This window comes from Denticeps clupeoides, chromosome 1 (assembly GCF_900700375.1).
Source record: "Denticeps clupeoides chromosome 1, fDenClu1.1, whole genome shotgun sequence".
Lineage (NCBI taxonomy): Eukaryota > Metazoa > Chordata > Actinopteri > Clupeiformes > Denticipitidae > Denticeps > Denticeps clupeoides.
Genome location: NC_041707.1, coordinates 18,120,958 through 18,142,100, shown reverse-complemented (window position 1 = coordinate 18,142,100; position 21,143 = coordinate 18,120,958). Strand labels below are relative to the sequence as shown.

The 21,143-nt window shown below is 42.2% G+C and overlaps 1 protein-coding gene across 3 annotated transcripts in view; it reads right to left on the bottom strand.

Moving 5' to 3' along the window:
• LOC114789864 (tetratricopeptide repeat protein 28-like) overlaps positions 1-21,143 on the bottom strand; it is a 122,206-nt gene that overhangs the window by 41,819 nt on the left and 59,244 nt on the right. For 2 of the 3 annotated variants that reach the window (XM_028979292.1, XM_028979298.1), the window contains exon 5: positions 2,984-3,491. In XM_028979292.1, coding sequence (XP_028835125.1) covers positions 2,984-3,491 — 508 coding nt within the window. Of the gene's footprint in view, positions 1-2,983; positions 3,492-4,006; positions 4,113-21,143 lie in introns of those variants that run through there. The other variant, XM_028979306.1, reaches the window with a different exon arrangement.

Genomic DNA, 21,143 nt, shown 5'->3' with positions numbered 1-21,143 from the left:
TGCAAAGATGCACTTGACTAAAGAGAGTTATTTTTAGGTTGCACAAAAGCATGGGCTGCTCGTGCAGAAATGTACAACAAATAAACCAGTGAGGCCGAATGATTTATCCTGGAAATTGCAAATAAATGCTGTACAAAACCTATTCTAACCATTAGGATCTCCATGTGCCTCAATCAGCAGAGACTCTGGTCAGAAAGTGACCAGAGGTGACATGAAACTAGTCCAGAACTAGATGACCTTAATGAAGTGGCCAAAGAGCCTATACATGTATAATACAGGGATACAGTCACAGTTGAGCTATGGGTTATAAAAAGGTGCTTTGAAAGTACCAATACAATAGGCAAGCATGATTGGTACATGGTAGGTGTTTCAAACAGGGGCAGTGGTGGCCTAGCGGTTAAGGAAGCGGCCCCGTAATCAGAAGGTTGCCGGTTCGAATCCCGATCTGCCAAGGTGCCACTGAGGTGTCACTGAGCAAAGCACCGTCCCCACACACTGCTCCCCGGGCGCCTGTCATGGCTGCCCACTGCTCACTCAGGGTGATGGGTTAAATGCAGAGGACAAATTTCACTGTGTGCACCGTGTGCTGTGCTGCTGTGTATCACATGTGACAATCACTTCACAATATATTGCGATGTTTTAAGTAGTGATATTGTATTGATACAGGGACACCTCACTTGGTGCTGAAAAATTGATGGAATGTCTAGTGCATTGTATTTATCAGGATTTGTGCATCTATAGCACGGTTGAAAACACCCGGTTTAGGTATATGTAGTTGAGGTATGTGACTCAACCTCAGAAACACTTTATGGATGTAGCGATGTCCAGGATGTACAAGGAGGTAATGCAAGTTGCAAAAAAAAAAATCTGCTCTCTGCAGAAAGAGTGGCGCTTCCATGCGATTTCTGGACTTTGCAAGTCACTGAATCTTACGTTACGATCACATCACCCCAAATGAATGAGGATTGGCAACTGGTTTTCCATGAGAGCCATACTGGCAGTAACATCGCTGAGCTGCAGAAAGGGGCAGTTGAGGAATGGGACATAAAAAGTGAGGACCTTGCTACAGTCACAGACAATGCATCAAACAAGGCAATTGCAGCACAGCTTGCCGACGTGCCAAATTTTCAATGCATTACTCACACATTGAATTTAGCTTCTCAGCGCATGTTAAAGCTACCCTCAGTCACCTGATTAGAAGAAAAAGCAGCTTCTTCATTCGCAGCACTACATGAACTGCGCGAAAAACTAAACTTGCTGAACTTGCCTCAACACAAACTGATCACCTATTCTGTAACCATGTCATTTATTTGGGTTTATAGTGAACACATGAAAATAATATTTTATTATTTTTATTAACATCACACTGTATATGTTTACATTTCAGCTCAGTCCTCTACAAGCACCACAATCCCTAGATAACTGACTGGGCACTTAAATATCTTATTTTCAATCTTAAGCATTTTATTTTTAAGTTTTTGATGTCCACTTCTTCAGTCTGATAAAATGCAAAGAGAATAAAATTAAAACTCAGCTCTGAGTTATGCTGATTTGGTTGAAGCATGCGCCATTTCGGTGTGTGAGGCTTTAAATGCTAATGAGGAGGAGAGAGGCGGGATGAGGAGCAGAACAGCCTATAGAAGTTGAGGGGGCATTCATGGAAATTACGTCAACAGAACCACAAAAATGTAAATTAACCATTGTTTCTTCAGAGTCTCGCGTGACAAAACAAAAAAATTAATTTGTGCTCATTTTTTACATCCAATCACAAAGCAACTGCAATGCTTCACGTGTTTGGTAGCTATGATGGTCAGTGTAGACAATGTTTTAGCGGAGGGTTGGGACATTCTCTGGGCAGACGAAACATGAGAAACGAGATCAGTGATTGTCGCCTTAGGACAAATTCCAGATCCGGCCATCTAATCTGCTGCTCTCTGAACAGCAAAACAGAATGGCCAAAGCCTTCATACATATCGCCATTACTCGCCACTGCAGGACCATAGACAGGCTATGGAAACCAAGAGAACACAAAAACCAAAGCTACCTAAACAAAACGCAATTCCAAAGCCACGCACATAATTGAACATAACCAAAGAACTTTAGAGGACCATGTCTGGTAGTAAATAAATAAAAACCATTAAAATCAATCAATGTGATTGTGAGATTTAGAGGTATTACACTCAACTAATACCTTTCTGGCCCAAAACATTTTTCACTGTAAAATTGAAAATACAATCTGCACCGAATCTGTGCACTAAAGTGGAGAGGACACTTGCCAGGGCATAATACAGGCTAGGACCGCCCCTGTCTGTGTGTATTTGTCCAGAATCACGGGCAAAATGCACAACAGTCCAGAACATGCGACAGACGTTGCTGTTTCTGTAGATTCTGAAAGAAGACCGAACTATGATGACGCGGCAAAAAAATAGGGTTTTTTACAAGTGAGGAGGTGCAGGATATTCTGGTGTAGGACAGACGTTTGTCCTGTTGAATCTTCATCTGATGAAAAATGAAAAATAAATGAAAAAATTGTTTTATATTTTGGTTTCTGAGAAATCTCAAATGGCACATATGGTGTCAAAAACCTCACCAATGTGCCCAAATAGATGGGTTGGTTCTCTACTAATGCTCCCTGGTCTCTTTCATAGCAGTGTGTTTGATGCAGGTTTATTATCAGGATTTAGTACTATGGGTTACATGAGGAAAATTACAGCCTCTCTCAGATGGCCAAATCACTTCAGTGTTCAGTGTACATGGATTCACTGTTCTTTGTGAAATGTATGTCTAAATAAATTATGGAATGCCTAAATTTCCATCTGTGTATCCATCAATCCATTCCAAATGGACCATCAATATATGGTATTGACAAACGTAAAAAAACAGAAGATGAGATCCAAAATTGAACAAGGTATTTTCCATTCAATTATGAATGACAAGATTGTACCCTGCTTTGTGAAGTGCTAAAGCTCATCTAAACCCTTACCCAAATTGGAGGAGGCCCGTCCCTCAGCTGCTCGGTCCTGGAGCTCCTCTGCGATTCCGAGCTGCTGCTGGTGGTACTGCTTGGCCCTGTCCAGGTCCTGCATGCACCTGGCCGCGTGGCCCAATCCGGCGTACGCCCTCATCTCCACCGCCTTCTCCTGCAGCTCCTGCGACAGCTCCAGGACGTGAGTGTGGTAGGACATGGCCTTGTCGAAGTTGCGGTGGAAATGGTAGGCGCTTCCCAGGTTGCTGTACGCCCGCGCCTCTTCACTCTTGTTCTCCAGGGTCTTGGCAATGCCCAGGTGCTGCTCGTGGCACTGCACTGCGTTGTCGAAGTCACCCATGGCGATGTAGACTGCTCCCATGTTCCCCAGCTCCCGGGCTTCAGAAAGCTGGTCCTTGGACTGCTTGGCCAGCAGGACGCATTGCTTGTGGCTAGCCAGAGCGTTGGGGTAATCGCCTATGGATGTATAGACATGACCCAGACTGCAAAGGGCAAGCGAGGCGGCCTGTAGAAGGAAAGCAGAGAAACAAAACAGCAGAAGGAGTTAGGGATTGCTCAAAAGTGCCATTTTCAAAGAACAACAAAAATAAATAAAATGTCCCAAAAAAAATTCTTATCACAAAAACGCCCTTCCTCTATTTTCATCTCACTTCAAAAAGTCAAAGAAATAAACAAAACTGCCACGAAGAAATGACAATAAGCAAATAAATAAAAAAAAAACTCATGAAATCTCTTAGGGGCCAAAGCCGCCAAGGCACCCAAAATAACAAACAGAGCAAGTTTTTCTTCCTTTCGGTGGAACGGAGGGGGGTAAGCCCCGGTGCAGATTAGCACAGCGCAGAACGTGTTTTCAAAGCCCACAGTTTCCCCACCACACGCCCCGGCGGGGAGGGAACAAAGCCGGCGCTAATCACAGGAAGTGGGGAGACGCTTTCTGCAGGAATGGGTGCCGGTGTCACAGAAGTGTGTGAGTGCATGTGTACATGTGTGTTGTGTGTGTGGGGGGGTCTGCTTACTCACTCGCTCACTCATCCGGCCACTGAAGATCCCCACGGACAACGGCTGCGAGACGATAAGATTTTAAATTTCTGGAATTTATCAGCCAATATACAGATTCAAGGGTAACGAAGCCCCCTGCCTCCGGCTCTAAAATAACCAAGTAAGCAAAAACGATTCAGTTTCCTCTTCGTGCATTCTGCCCTGACAAAAAAAAAGCTGAAAAGACTCAGCACGGGAATGTGGAGCACAAAGCACAGTTTGAATGCCTGAACACCATCAGAAAGCAATAGTATTCTGTTATAAAAAGAAAAAAACTGTAAATAAGATGAGGTTATTGCTAAAACTGCTATAATTAACAGTTAATGAATATTGTGTGATATACAGCACAGGCCAAAAGTTTGGACACACCTTCTCATTCAATGTGTTTTCTTTATTTTCATGACCATTTACATTGGTAGATTCTTACTGAAGGCATCAAAACTATGAATGAACACATGTGTAGTTATGTACTTAACAAAAAAGGTGAAATAACTGAAAACATGTTTTATATTCTAGTTTCTTTGCTCTGATTACTGCTTTGCACACTCTTGGCATTCTCTTGATGAGCTTCAAGAGGTCGTCACCTGAAATGGTTTTCCAACAGTCTTGAAGGAGTTCCCAGAGGTGTTTAGCACTTGTTGGCCCCTTTGCCTTCACTCTGCGGTCCAGCTCACCCCAAACCCTCTCGATTGGGTTCAGGTCCGGTGACTGTGGAGGCCAGGTCTCCACTTTTTGTTAAGAGCATAACTCCACATGTGTTCATTCATAGTTTTTTTGCCTTCAGTGAGAATCTACCATGAAATAAAGAAAACACATTGAATGAGAAGGTCTGTCCAAACTTTTGGCCTGTACTGATTTATATTTTAGTAGCGCTTAAGTATGCTCACCAATGTCTTCTGGATTTACAGAAATCCATGATAACCAAAAGATGAAAAGAGCATGAAATAAGGTCCCATCATGTGCTTTTCTCCGGCTTTTAAATTTTTTTACACTCCTAACCTCCCTAAGCATAAATATATGTAGTATAATATAATTACCAATAAATACTATTTTTAATGGTTCCTCTATAGACTATTTTTACATAGTAAAATATTGCAGTGTACAGTTATTGTGTAATGATGTCTGTTTTGTACCATAAACAGACATGAGAGCCATGAGAACAGACATGAGAATTTGACCATACCATGACGGTTTATATTAGACATTCTGACAGAAAGTCAAAGAAGGTACATTGGATGAGAGCCCCAGACTGGGCCAAGGGTCTTTGACAGTCTGACTTCATGCCCATTTGGTGTTTACACAGGCAGCACACTGCCCCGCCCTCAGGCAAGTCACGTCTGTGTGGATAGATGCTACATTAATTGGGGAGAGAGGGCCAGCTAATAAAAACCTCTGTTTGCTCATGACAGTGCCAGAGAGGGCCCTGGAGCCTGTCCAGGGATGAGCCTGGCATTCCAGACTATCTTAGCCGGAAATCTGCCAACCTTCAGACAGACTTCCTGAATCAGGCACTTACGGGCTTTACGCAGAGGCGATTCAGGGGCTGGAATAGAGTTTCACAGCTGGCTGCTGTTATCAGTCATGCTGCAGTTATTACAGTCTGTTCCATGCGCTCTGTGATGGTGTTAAATGGAGGTATGGCTAAAGTGCAAAATCTATCATTGCTGATGAATACACGCTGGGGTCTGGCACTGAGGGAGAAACTGGATTTTTTGTCGGGACGTTTGATTAAAGGCAAGAAGAACTTCTATCCCTCTTTGTTTTTGGAGACCTTGGATAGATTATCTCTGGCATATCCCCTTTCCACTGTCTTCCAAACACACTCCTTCTATTCCTCTACAGTGTTTCAAGATGTCTGGAACCTATTACGAAGTGAAGTAAGAGCTTCCAAAAGTGGAAAAGGTTTGACATTAGACCGACTACAGAAGGTGATTACTATGCATCACAATTATTGCCATATCGTGTGCAATGCTGAGGCATCCATGACAGGCCAATTACACAAAGGTCTTGAAAGTGACATCACAGTAGGCCAAGACAATAATGCACCAGTAACTCCAGAGGTGGTGCGGTACCATGAGATGCTTCGACTGATGTGTTATTTCTCTAAAAAAGGCTGGCTCTCTTTGAGCACAGTCATTATGCAAGCCTATTTAGCAAGTTTAAACTAGGGTTGCAACTATCGAATATTTTGGTTATCGATTATTCTGTTGGTTTTTTTTTTTCATCAAGTAACCGATTAATCAGATAACTCCTACAACAATTTGTTTTTAAAAACAAAATCAAAGTAAACGGGGTTGGAAACACGTCACCTCCACAGTAGGCGGAAACACGTATACAACTTTGGTGAATTAAACAAAGCCTCGAGGCAAAGAATTTTCCTCGAACATTTTTTGTAATCGATTTATTCGAATAATCGTTTCAGCCCTAGTTTAAACCGGCTGAGGACATTAGCCTTAATACATATAGGGCATGCAGAATAAACAGCTAAATAGCAGTAATTCTAAAACAGTTCTCTGGTGCCCCGAGAACCCGACCCTTCCCGAATTAGCCGAAAAGAGCTGCCGCACAGGCGCACGGGAACCATCGTGTCTGCGTGGGGGATTTATTTATTACCAGTCTGATTGTGAGATCAGACCCTCAGCCTGCATTCTCCTGCCGCCGGAGAACTCTGCCCTGATGGTGTTTACAGAGGCGGGCCGCACTCCGGATGATTTGATGAATCCAGCCGCCGGCCATTATAAACTGTTGATAAACCACTGGCCCTTATCAGCAAACAGATTTCATTCCCCCTTTCAGAGCGTACGTCATGAAAAGTGAACCGGGCCATGATCCATTAATAAGAGGGGACGATGGGGGGTCAGAAGCCAGCTCTAGTGTAGCGCTGCATACCATGACATCACTTACAAATGCATGGCTTGTTTGATGGGTATTTGTTTCAGTTAGCTTAATTCGGCTAAAGATGATTGCTCCGTATTGTGGAGACATCCCCTTCTGAGACTCTTAGCCAGCGCCCGGCATGCTGCGCGATCTTCAATGTCTGGCCACACTCCGTCACACCAGCATGTGGTTTATAAGGTAATGTGGCACGCTTGGCACAATCAGCATAATTAGCTTCTGGTGTCGTTCCGGCGGGCTGTTTTTGGGCCGGCTGCACAGCAGTCACTTGTAGAGGCACTTCGGGGACCCCCAAAGTGCTTTATTGCATCTGGGCCACTCTGCGGTGTGCTGGAGCTCATCGCCACATCAGAAACCATGTTCTGAACGTAGACGCTACACCAAAACCTCCCTGGGTACACCCTCGTCGACCAGATCTGTGTTTCGAGGTGCTGTTGCTATGGAAATGGGTGCTTTCTTTTCTTTGTAATAAGATGGATTATCTTGGTAGGCACGGAGCATGCAAGCAGCAGGTGTGCTGTGAGAGCCACACTGAGACGGCGCCCCCTACTGCCAGCATGGTCTATTCTCAACAGTCTGGGTGCGGCCATGACTCCAAAACAAGGAGACGATTCCTAATTGATGCTTACACTCAACAAGCTTTCTGTTGTTAAGGGATCCATAAAAAACTGTGAAGTATGGGTTCAATAATACTACAAATCCATGGATTAACTTCAACCACATTATTCATTTGTTTTAAAATAAATAAAATGTCTTGACACAATTGTTTTCTTCACACTTCAATTCTCGTCAGAAGTAACACATCCAAAATGTACACATTTAATTCATTTTCAAATGTATTTTTTTATTTATTGGTTGGTTGATTGATTGCTTGTTGTGCCACTCCTGACCCTAAATCCACCACAGGTAATACGTCTTAAGCACACATTATCAATGGACATCAGAAACTGTCCCTGTTATAGATCAGCATGGGTAAACCCGTAACAGGAGAAGCCGAAGGGAGACAACAACATTTGCCTGAACTTAGTGGCTATACAGAATAACAAATTAAAAATGTATGTTTGTTATACTGTTAATTGTGAATTTGTTGCATTGGTCACATAATAAGAGCTGCGGCACCTGTAATGGTAGCAACAGGTTGTAGAAGTGTGGACATTTGACTCATAGTCTTTTTATATTCCTATTTTTGTTTAGTAATGTGAACCATTTTCTTTCATCCAACAAGGTGCAGTGTGACCAGACCTAGCAATGGTATGGTGAAGAGCTCTAACACATGAGAGCAAGATCAGATGCCATGAGGAAAGACAGCATCAGCAGAAGCCTATCAGGGTACAATAAGACCAGATCTATATTATCTCTACTGCTGTCTCCATAAAACATTTTATGAAGGGCAATGGCCTCCATTCACGACACATGTCAAGACATAAAGATAAATCAGACGCTACTGCCAGCGCTAATCAGCTCTTTAAACAGTGCCTTGTCTAAAAGTTAAATGGACTGTCAAATGGCTTTTTACATTTACCGCAAAATCATAAAAAGGTGTGACTTTTTAAAAGGTCACACAGTGGAGGGGAAAAATCATGTTCCCATGTAAAAATGCTATAAAATTATATTTTTCTATCATTAAAATGAAATCCATAATGCTTTTGTGAATACAACATTGAAGCAACATTCATTAAACATGCAAAACCTACACTACCAGTCAAAGGTTTGGATGCACCTACTTGGTGGCAGCTATGGACACTAAGATGGAGTCATTTTGAAGGGTCCAGTGGAAGAAACATTTAGTATTTTTGTAGCAGGAGTTTGTTTGCTGAATCAATTTTTTGCCTCTTTTTAACTTCATCATGAAAAGCCGCTTCATGAGTGAATTTTGGGGCAGTGGTGGCCTAGCGGTTAAGGAAACGGTCCTGTAATCAGAAGGTTGCAGGTTCGATTCCCGATCCGCCAAGGTGCCACTGAGGTGCCACTGAGCAAAGCACCGTCCCCACACACTGCTCCCCGGGCGCTTGTCATGGCTGCCCACTGCTCACTCAGGGTGATGGGTTAAATGCAGAGGACAAATTTCACTGTGTGCATCGTGTGCTGTGCTGCTGTGTATCACATGTGACAATCACTTCACTATCCTAAGAGTGTGTTCAATATAAGCCTTCAGGACTGTTGAAAAACCATCCCTGTTGTCTAACTTAAGAATGTGAAATGCTGGCGTCACAGCAAAAGCTCCCTGCTTTGGATAGACTCAAATGTCCCGTGTGCGTGTTTTTTTTGTTTGTTTTTTGGTTTGTTTATTACTTAACCTCAAGTGTGTTATTTCATTGTCCTGTGTCTTCAGTTTTGGTCTATTATGTAAAAAAAGTCACTAGGGTTAGGGCCACCACTGCCATAGAGAACATAGAATCGCATTAATCAGAACGTATGAAAACAATTCTCTCTGATATTTCTAAAGGGTAAACTAGGCCACCAATGCCATTGAGCATATTTAATGAATATCAAATGATGCATGCAGCTCAATAATGCACCGTAATCTTACTGTTAATCATCAATATTAACTGACTGAGGCGGCTATGTTCCTATGTTTAACTAGTGATCAAATCTGCCACTTCGTTTTTGTTAGTAAGAGCCTGTATCTCATAGTCCCACGTCACCAGACCTGACCCACAGTCATTTAAAGCCGAGTGCCTTCAACAGAAGCACTGCTTCCATCGGATTAAACACATCAGCAATGGAACAGGGTGAGATAAGAAAGAATACTGGAAGAGGCCCCATTAAAACCAGACAACAAGGGTGGCGATCAGACCTGGCTGGTTAGTGTGTGATTATTCTGTTTTTTCTTTCCTTGGCATGGTTCTGAAGCTTGGATGATCAGAACATCTGAGCATATCACACATCCTACACTCACGCATAAAACCACCTCCACACACGGCCAATTCCACAACGCACCTTAAATTCCAGAAATTGACTAAAGATTAAAAATATATTAAACTAAGCACTGAGCTGAGAAGACAGCTGGTACTGAAGTTCTCTAACTGAGTTAGATACATACAGCACCATCGTCTGATTTCTAGTTGCTGTAACAAAATTACAACAGAAATAAAAGAAATCCGGAGTGCTGGAATTGAAAAAAATAGTCTGAATTGCTTGTGAGACCTGAAAAAATGTCTTCTTCCTGCCTTATAGACTGTCTGTGTTTATTAATCAAAAACTCTCTCCAAATTGTATAAAGTCTTCCATGGCTTCCTGTCTAACCTCTATGAATCTGTCTTTCTGAGGCTCCTACTTTAATCAGTGTGCGTTATTAGCCCAATATCTTTTTTATTTCTTAATGATTCCAGTTAATTGTATTTGTTCATGCCTTATTTGACATTACAGTTACAGGTAAGAATTGTAAAATTCTTATTCATTATGCCTTATTCATTAAAATGCACATGTAGTGAATGGTACATGTAGTTGCTTATGGCACACATATTAGTTCAGAACTATCTGCCTTGGTAGCAGAATGTCCTGACATGCCAATTACAGAGATCCAGTTTGTGATGTCTGCTGTCATCCTGTACAGCTTTACAGATTTAGGGGAAAGACTGGACCTCACAAAAATATATAATGCCTGATTTTTTCACATTGAACATTTAGTGCAAAACTTTTTAAATCTTAATCCCACCCTGATCCCAGTATATTCAATATGTACCACTAATTGCCAATTAATATATTATGTGTAATTTGCTGAATGTCAGTTTACATACCACCACTGGTATTTTGTTCGGAACAAGATAAAATAAGTCATGATGGTAGATCTCATGGTCTTCTGCATCATTCTGCCTCTGTTTAAGGTTCCTGATCATAACTCAACTTCCACTTTGTGGGTCTGATTCACGAAAAGGGACCACACTTGATGAAACAGAGGACACTTAAAATCAGCTGGTGTGTGTTTCTGCTGTGAGACCGCCTGATGTGAAGGTATTTCATTTTAAAGATCATTCATGTAAGGAAAACTGTCATTAGATTTCTCTTTTTGGGGTTCAAGTTTCCTGAGTTGTTCCATTGTGTCTTTGTACAAAGTGTAAAAACATAAAGCTGAGTTGAATTATGGGTTAAATGGGTTCAGCAGATTTGCCGTAAGTCACTCATCCATCCATTCAACCATTTGTCAAGGTCACAGAGCTAGACACATTTATTTGTCTCCATGAATTGGGCTGTTTTATTAGCGATAAGCACATTTCCACAGATCTTTTTATTACTTTACTTTAATGATTAATTTCACTTTGTATTGTTTGTAATATGTAAGTATTTTCAATAGAAAATTAGGCCAGATGCTGAGAGAAGGAAGTATGGAATTCTATAGAATTCTATAGTAGAGTGGACTGAGGGGCTGAGTCATATGGGGAATTCACTGAGAGAACAAACAGAAAATATCCCTGCTGTAATTCACTGGTAGAGATGGAGAAATTGTAGGCTAGGGGCATGAAGGATGTGACATATGGTCACAGTAACCTGGTGAAAATGTAATGTTAGGACATCATCATTATCATCATCGTCGAAACACCAGTTGAACTGCACACTGCATCAGCTATCTTCCACATTGCCTGTTGCTGTATGTAGACCTATGTATCTTCTTTAATTGAAACATTCCGAAAAAGATTTCGATTTATACATGGATTCATTACTTTTTACGGACCCTTCTGAAATGACTGGTACAACGAACATACACAACTACAGCTGTCAGTCACAGGGTTTAGATGAGAGTACAAAGGAAGAGTTGCTGGCCTCAGAACCTACTTTATGGGATGGTACTGATGGTCCAATTTCCCGCTTGTGCTCCTCCAGACGAAACTAGTGAAAAGGCCTCTAAATGGGCAGGTAGTGAGAGAGGGGCAGAGCGCTGGACCACTTTCCCCTCATGGGAGATTTATTTAAGTGCCAACAGACCGGGTGTCAGCTGCTTACTATTACTCATAGGATTTAGGTGGTGTTAAAAGGCGCTTTCCAGAGTACAGACATAGACAAACAAACAGCTCTAGGCTCTAGGAGTTATTGTGGTGGAAGAGCAAAAAGTGCAATCGTCTCTCCTCGATGAACCCAGGAGGATTTTCAAATTATTCTGGAATACTCTGTGTTAAACAGAAATAACTATTTTTAGAATCACAATTTTCATTTTTTATCAAGTTTTTTTCCACAAGACAATATTAAAGTAAAGATATTAGGTTTTGGATCAATGCAATTGTCAGCTATTATCAACAAAGAAATTTTAATGACTAGATAGACCTAAATAGATAGATGAATAAACAAACCTTAACCCTACCATGGAAGCACGATGGAGCAGTTTGACTGTGAATGTGCAAAAGAGTTCTGTGGTCAGCAAAATAATTCAGTAGATTTTAAATCACTCTTGTGGGCTCATGAAGCTATTGTCATAGAGCTCATAAATCTCGCTTTAATGCACCAATGGAACAGTAATATAATAAATATATGGAATATATAACATATCAATATATCCATCTATCTACATGTAATGAAATCTCTAACATCCCTAACTGAAGACAGGATATCTCTAATCACCATATAAATATGTAGTACTGGAATGTGTGCTGTCTTATTTTTGGGGCGATTTTAGATATTTCTATTGATATCAGTCAAATTATATTTTTAGGCCATTGAGGTTCCAAACCTCGATGCTAATAGTTGTTTATGTTGGATGCAAATTTTCCCTCTGAAGACTTTGCTTGTTCACATGGGACTCATGCACGAGGTCACTGTTCTTTTTTTTTTTTTTAATACTACTGGTAGTGTTCCTATGGCAGTGGACATCGGTGTAAAAGAGGTGGCTCAGAGACAAAGTCTGACAAACCGAGAGACAGTCCTCAGTCCTCAGCTCTCAAGCCAAGCCTCCACTGGCCTGGAGACGCTGTCAGCAGCAGTGTGGGCTTTAGGCAATGAAAAACGTCCACACTAATCCCGTCACCCACAGATCTTGTGTGTGCCGCGCCTAATTACAGGCCTATGGAGGCTGGGCCCGGCCAGCTCTAAAGAGCATTTTGTCTGGATGTCTCACTGCGCCAGACAGGCGTCATCAAAGCCCACCTGCTGGACATGGTGTAGCCGACCCGCCGCTTTAGCCAACCCTGACAACTGCGCCAGTTCTGTGCCCATGTGGTTTTAGAGACTGAAAAATGTGTCGATAACGGTTTTGTGCTATGGAAGTCGGGGCACTGTGGTGCTTTATCAGCTGAGGCAGTGTCGGCAAGGACAGTTCTGCCACCCTCAACACACATGCACACAAACACACACATAAAGCCGAATGCAAACCACAATGGCTTTCACCAGGAAACTGAAGCGTGTAAAATGACTTTACCTATGCTTCAGTAGAGATGACAAAACACACACACATCTTTTATCACTGCTAGAAACCTGTCCTTGAGGGCCACACAGACTTCATCTTCCATGAAGCCTATATCAAGCTGTCACAAGTTTATGTTTAACATAGCAACGCTTAGTCAACATCCTCAAAGAAACACACACACAATATATATATATATATATATATTTAAAAATTTTAAATTGAGACAAGTAAAAAAAGAAAGGGCTCCGTGACAACATCAAAACCGACAGGAAGTGGTTGACTGGCTATTTGTCATGTCATTTGGTGGAGTCTCCTGAGACATTAGTGACAGATGGGTATTTCATCCCATTATGAACGTGAGAGGGCAATAAAAGACAAAAAGAGATAAAGACAAGAGCAGAGGGGGAGGAGGCTGGGTGGGACAGGCTGATAGGGCTATGGGGGAAGAGATGTGAAGGAGAGCAGAAGAAAAAGAAAAAAGTCGAAGCAAAGGGCAAAGGTGAGAGGAGGCAAAAACAAGATGAATCAAACTTCAAAAAGGTATACAAATCATATCAGATGAATATATAAAACATGGACATTCAGTTTTTCAGACACTCCTATCACAAGATCAGTAGGGATCGGCCTTAAGTCAGTCATTTGGTTATTATTTATGAATCATGTGAGCAGTATAATAATGCTCATAATATGACAGAAGGTACATTAACATCAGAGCATTTTTATTGTTGAAAAATGCAGTCTTTCTGACATCTAGCCAGAACTACTATAACACAACAAATATCATTCATTGCTGTATTTTAATGTTACTCTACCGTTGCTCCTGGCCTAACACTGTTACTGGAGGAGGCATACTTTAGCACTGCTGACATTGCAGAATGCCAACACTGTGCCTGGATGCCGTTTTGGCTCCTTGTCCTGGTTTCAGTGTGAAGTGGCACGCATCTGCTACCCACCCGCCTGGATGCTGCTGCTTAGTAACAGCATCTGTACAATCTGTAGTCTCCCACTCAGGTTTTTTGCATCCGTTCAGCCACAGCAGCCCTTCTTTAAGGGCGAACAGGGATAGGTTAGGAGTATAATGGCAGTAGCACCAGCCGAGTCTGCCGGTGACTGCAGAATATCTGAAATGCTGGACCTGATTGCAGCCTCAAGATCAGGCACCACAATCGCCGCTAAATCGGCGTAATCCTGCAGCCCTAATAAACCTGTTTTAGCATGAGATGCGATTTAACTAACAGAAGGAGGGATGGGGGGAAGGGGGGGCATTAATCTAGTGGGGTGGGGGGGTTCAGAAGCCGCTTCCTGCTGTTCGTACGCGTGACAGGACTTTGACTGACATTTGGGGTAAATAGTTGCTGGCGGGGGCTCTGATTGTATCTCCCATGCCCCCCCCCCCCCCCCCCCCCCCCCCCCCCCCCAAATAGGCCTAGCAGCCTAGAGGGAGGCGTGATTGGTTTCCGTTTATGCCACCACCCCCCCACCCCGGCCACACAAATCACACCGCGTCTTACCAGAGAAACACAAGCTCCGCTGGGCTACAAAAACACAAAAACACAGGCAGGCAGAAGAAAGGAGAGGAACGCTTTACATCATTTTTTTTTTTGTCAAGGCCGTGGCGCTCTACGCTAACGTGACCCTTTGGCGGCGCTGTTCTATCCGATGCAGTCAGGGGAACACAAGTGGAAAACCGGGGAAGGTCAAGGCAGGATTGTGAATCCGTTCGAGATGTTTGGAGTAGAGAAGAAAGGAGGTGAGCGTGTGAGGGGTGCAGGGGAGGAGAGAAAGCGATAGACTGGAGCCAACGCGAACATCTATTACATGAGTCATCCCAGACCTGCTACAGTCACTGGCTGCAGCCCAAGTACACACACACACACACACACACACACATTAACCTTTTCTCTTTTTTTATGCACAAACCTACACCCACTGTCTCTCTCGCTCTCTCTTTCACGCCGACAAACACGCGCGCGAGAATACAAATATAGACAGATACTAATCATATTGCACACGGATGTTCAAACCACACGAGGTGTCCTGAACTCAGCCGAACCCCAGAGAACATGTAACAATGCCAAAAATGAACCACAGAGACTTGTGCGCACACACACATACACATGCACGCACACACACATTCATGCACACATTTGTATAGTTTTCGCCAGCACACACACGTAACCTCTTTATTCCACAAACCTCTCTAGTCGTGGTTTATCAGTTGTCAGTGAGACAGGATGCTCACGGTGGACGTACACCGTCAATAGAGATATACTTCAGTCCGAGTGCTGTGGTCAGCTCAAATGAGCTGAAAGACGTGGCGACGGAACTCTACCCACAAGTCACTGCTGTTCCTCTGTGACCTTTCAACCCACTCCTAATCACTAATTACCATGCAGAAGTTAGTGAGTATTGATGCGCATGACAGGAACTGGCCAGGAGCGCGTATGAAAGAGACAACACTTAACACACACAGACACGGACGCAGATGGCATTCCTGTAAACACACAACAGCACGCACTGAATGGCTATTAAATTCTCACAAATTAAAATATAAAATATATCAATCACATATGCAGACACTGCTCTCTCTCTCTCTCTCTCTCTCTCTCTTCCTTCATTAGAATGGACTTTCTGAAGCCCACATCTGTCTTGCTGACAGGCTGCAGTATTGATCGCTGGCCTGGGTCTGGGGGTGTTAGAGAGGAAAGGAGACGCCTCACCAAATACACTTAATGAGAAATAAGAAACATGTTGTAAGTGGAAATGTCCACGCTGGTACAAAGCAGAATACGATACATGGAAGAAATAACCGCGCTGTGATTATGAGCTTGAATGGTGGGGAATGTTAATTTTGCTTTGTGGTATGACTGTCAGCTTATGTCAGTTTCGGTAATATGGGCCTTGGTGCGGTCCTTTATGTTTTCCTAGCCTAGTTTGCCATTAGTCCAATTAGCTTTAGGCTTCCCCCTAACACAGGGGCTGAGATGCACTGGGAAGGCTGGGAAGATATTGACATGTCAGGCACTCAGGTCATCTACGCAACAACCCATTCACATAATTGGACTGAGAACATAAATATTCTGACAGGGGTCAGATTTGAACCAAAACTGCCATAATGATCACATGCAAGCTAGTCTATAATCATATTATGAATCACATTCATTAAACAGACATTATTTCATGAAAAGCCAATGGCCAACATTCATTAGTGTATATTTAAGATACATAAGTATTGCTAAAGACCTACATTACAGACCTACAGGCAATTTTAAAAGTCCATAGAATACACCCTGTATTACTTCTACAGACTTTGCCTTTCCTGGACCTTTATCATGTGACAATGACTCAACATTTCTCCTCCTTAAATCTCCTCCGACACCCTCACAAGCCCTCTTTCCCTCTGTATATCCTTCATTTGCAGCAGAAGACGCGTCATGTATTTAAAGGCACAGCCCACTGACCCACAGCCTACATGGGTCTCATTTTCTGTACAAACGCGTGAAGTGTCACCCATAATGGCATAACAACCCATCAAACGCACTAGACATACACACACACACACACACACACACACACACACACACACACATACTGTCAATGCACACATAGCCCGTATCTTTCCATGGCCACTGTTCATTTGTCCTGTACTCTGTCACTCCGAGCTGCTATTGATTGCACACTGAGAACTGATGAAAAAGCAGAGGGGCAGTAATACTTAAGAGAGCTGAGAGGAGAACGGCGCGTCTGCTAAAGGGGAGGCTATTGATGGCAGACTTTTCTCCAATCAACAGCTTTATGACAGCATTATTCTATATTAGAGACCAGTAAGATGGTCCTTCGTCTTCCTGTCTGTACAACAGCGTCTGTGTATGTGTATGAGGAATATATGCTCATGTGAGTATGTGAGTGTCTGAAAAATATGATCATGTACTGGATATCTGAGAGATGGAGCATATGTACATTTTTTGCAATACTCAATATATTACAGTACAGTAATATATAATCCCACTATAATAATCCCATATGATTGCCAAAAGATAAACATTAATTATTTTAAATATAATACAGTATTTTTCTGTATATTAAAAAAAGAGTCTCTCACATACCATGATAAGGATAAAAAAATGGAATACATCAATACTGGACACCAGCATATTGACAATATTTCACTAGAGGAAGTATCACAATATATTGCTGTATTGATTTATTGCCCTGCCCCTAGTGTACATGTACAAGAGAGTGAGTGTCCTCTGTAAATGACCAAAATAAACACATAAAACAATAAAGAGAGCAGCAAAAAGAAACAATATAAAAGGCAAGAGTGGGGAAATTCAAAAACTAAAATCTGTATGGGTACATGCCAATGTCGTGATATGAACAGAAAGAGAGAAAGAGGGGGAGGGGAGGAGAAGAAGGGAGTAAATATAACAGCAGTCATTCATCTCTCTGACAGCAGCGCAACAGCTCCAACGGGGCGCGCGCACACACACACACACACACGCGCACACACCGAGTCCTTCAACACACCCTCTTACACTTGTGATCTGCGTGTAACTAAACACCACTTAGTTAAGAGGACAATCACCGATAATCAATAATCCGGATTTACACCAGGCCTCTAAGCAGACACATCGGTAGGTGGACTGCGCACGTCGCAGGATCACTCACAGCACACACACTCATGCTCCCGGGTCTTATTTACAAGCCATTTTATTCCATCATAATGCACTGTAGCACGGTCTGCATTGTTACCACACACATTCAGGCTACACACCTATTCATCAAACAGCACATGATGCCACAAAGCAATGAAGACATGACACAACAGCTCATGCACACGATGTTTGCGCGTATGATGGGCAAGACACACTGCCACAACCTTGGCCCAGATATGTGTCTTTCAAAACTGGATGGATTATCCCTCCCAGCTCTGAAATATCTCACTCCAACTGTTACGCTTTAAGAGGGGTCACTCGTGGTGTTTGCCAGCAGGAGAATTTAAATCCCACTGAATACATCACTTTTTTTTTCTTTTAATATCACCAACTTGAAATATAGTGCTGGTGCCTCGCATGTGACACTGATAAAAAAATAAATCTGCCGTACAAGTGACAAATTCAGCAGTAGTTTATGCCAGCCGTTACACGCAAAATAAAAAAAAACATTGGACAGGAATTGTCCTCAGATTTGCGACCGAGTTTTAATCAGTCAGTGATGCCATTCACCAACTACCTGTTAATAACCAGGCAGCGGTACCTTCAACATGACGGATGGGGACTTGACACTAACTAGTTAACCTCTAGAGATACGCTGCGGTGTTATGACGATGCGGTTAGCTGGCTAGTGTCAGGAAAGACTTCTGCACCAAGGTACAAACGCCTCTTTAGTGTTATAATCATTTTTATTACACATTATGTCAACATGATGGCTGATTCTACAGGTTGGTGTGCTTAAGGGTTTACTGTTTCATTACCTCCAGCGATGCAACATGTCTCATTATCTCCTGATGATATGATCTCACATCACACTCAGCACTCTGTAATTATAATAGAGATATCTCAAGATTGGCTTTATCCCTTTTTGTCATTAATTTGTTCTACAAGATTAATTTCGAGAATGGCCATGCTTATGCAGATAGGTGAACATATTTATAAATGAATTATGCCTAGAATCCGACTGCATTCAACTGCGTTGAATTATACATTTAATCTGTGCAGTTAATTTTACTCAGACGATATCTCAGCTCTACTGAACAAATGCCTGTTCAAGCCTGGTAGCAACCTAGATCTCTTCTGTCTGAGAGTATGCTCATGGGTCACTCACACGCTCACTGTCCTTAACTGCTGAATTAAGCAGGGTCTCAGGTGCCGGTGCCCATACACACCCAACCGCCCGTGGTATGTGCCCTATTATGTATACATTTTTTCATTGATATGTCTTTAAAACATAACCTTGATCATTGTTTATTTTTTCAAGTAATTACATTTTGCCCTACAATTTGGAAGGAAAAACACTTTTTAACTAATTTGAATTCTTTAATGTTATTTCTAGGCTGCATTAAACGATCATTAATTTAGTTTCACTTATTCTCTGTGGGCCCACACTGTTCTCCGCACCCCCTCATGCCTCCTGTTCATGAAGAGTCGCAGGTCATGAACTGGCCCATCATAACGCTACCTGTCAGCATCTCCTCTGGACCCACGGTCACCGGTGCCCCCCATTCTTCCTCAGAATGCAAGCCCGAGGGAGCCATTTACGCCTGACCCTGACTACAGGTGGAGAGAGGGGGCGAGGCAGAGAGGCTGTGCTGATAAAAGATCAGAGAGGGTTTCTATGCCTAGAAGCTTTTACAAGCCCAGACCAAGGATGATGACCTCATCGGCTTGCTTTCCACAGCACTCCTGCAGTCGCAGATAAAGAGTGCGCTCGGGGTACGCCTCCTTTATATTTTCTGCCAGCTGATTTAGAAAAACCGTATATTCCAAACATCAGAGGCCAAAAGCCAGCCACTGTGCTGCCAAAGCTAATACGGCTGATATTAGGAATGAGACCGGTTACTCATCAGGAGCTCATGCGCCAATATTTACAAAATGCTCTCAGAAGCTGGAAATAAGGGGGGAAAAAGCTTCCTTGAGCAGTGGGGGAGGACTGGAGGAAGTTACTACGCCAGGCCCGCAGGCTGGGGGTGGGGGAGCATTTTTAAAATGTACATGAATGAGATCCATGATTGGGATCGTTGGAAAGCTGGAGCTTATTGCTGGAATAATCAGGTACAAAACAACTTCTTGATGGGGGAAACAGTTCACCCCTTGGGCATGTCTTTGGTTCTTTGTGAGGAGCCCCAGGTGAACCCCATGTACAATATTTTCAATATTCAGTATTCAGAAATGTACCAGATGAATCTTAATTTTACCTGAAATTAGACAGTAATATTAATATGTAACAACTTGACAATATAATTTCTGGTAAGTACTTAATGTTGAGAGTGTTGCAGCAGTCACTTTTAATATGTATTAAGTAATTATCATTCTTTAATTGCATTAATCAAGAAAACACATGAATATTTAAGATAACTACTTATTCACAGACACATCGCTTTTTTATCTTCTCAGTGCTGAAATACAAATTTGAACCAGAACTCCAAAAAAAGAAAAATATTAAAAAGTTTATGATTATTAAGCATGATAATTAAGCAAACTGATTATGAATTTAATACCCTTCCCAATTATTTCTTGTTTTCGTTCTTCTTGGTTGTCTGGTTCCCTTTTAGAGCAGAACACAGGGCACAGGGAGTGCTAATATCTAACTGCTGACATGCTGACCGGGTGCCCTCAAACACGCACAGACACATGTTTACCTCATTAAAGAAGGCAGGAGTCACTGAGGTCAAAGTTCCGGCCTGAGCTAAGATCTTGCACGAAATGCACGATTCCTTTCTACGATACTTCCAACACTCACAGTGACATGAGGAGCTCACCTTATTTTAGCAGGTAATTGACATAAGGTGGAGTGAATAAGAATTTTCTTTTTTTTATTGTGAATGTGAAAAGAAAAAACATCTATCTCTGTTTTCATTTTTCTTATTTTTTGGAATTCTGTTGAAATATGCAGCAAATCCGGTTTCATTTATTAACATGATATTGTTGCTGATTTGCTCGGTGAAAGCAAGTTAAGAATTTTTATTCTTAAGTTTGACGGTTACAAAGATCTGAGTTGTAAATTATAAAATCTGTAAAGTACCCCCGATTTGTCTTTTCAGTCAAAAGGAATGAATTCAAATGGTGACACTTTGACACTGTATCTATATTGGTGACACTGTACCTATATTGTACATAAAGACAGAGCCAAACGCATAATTATCAAAATGTGATTTAGCTGACTGTTTGTGTT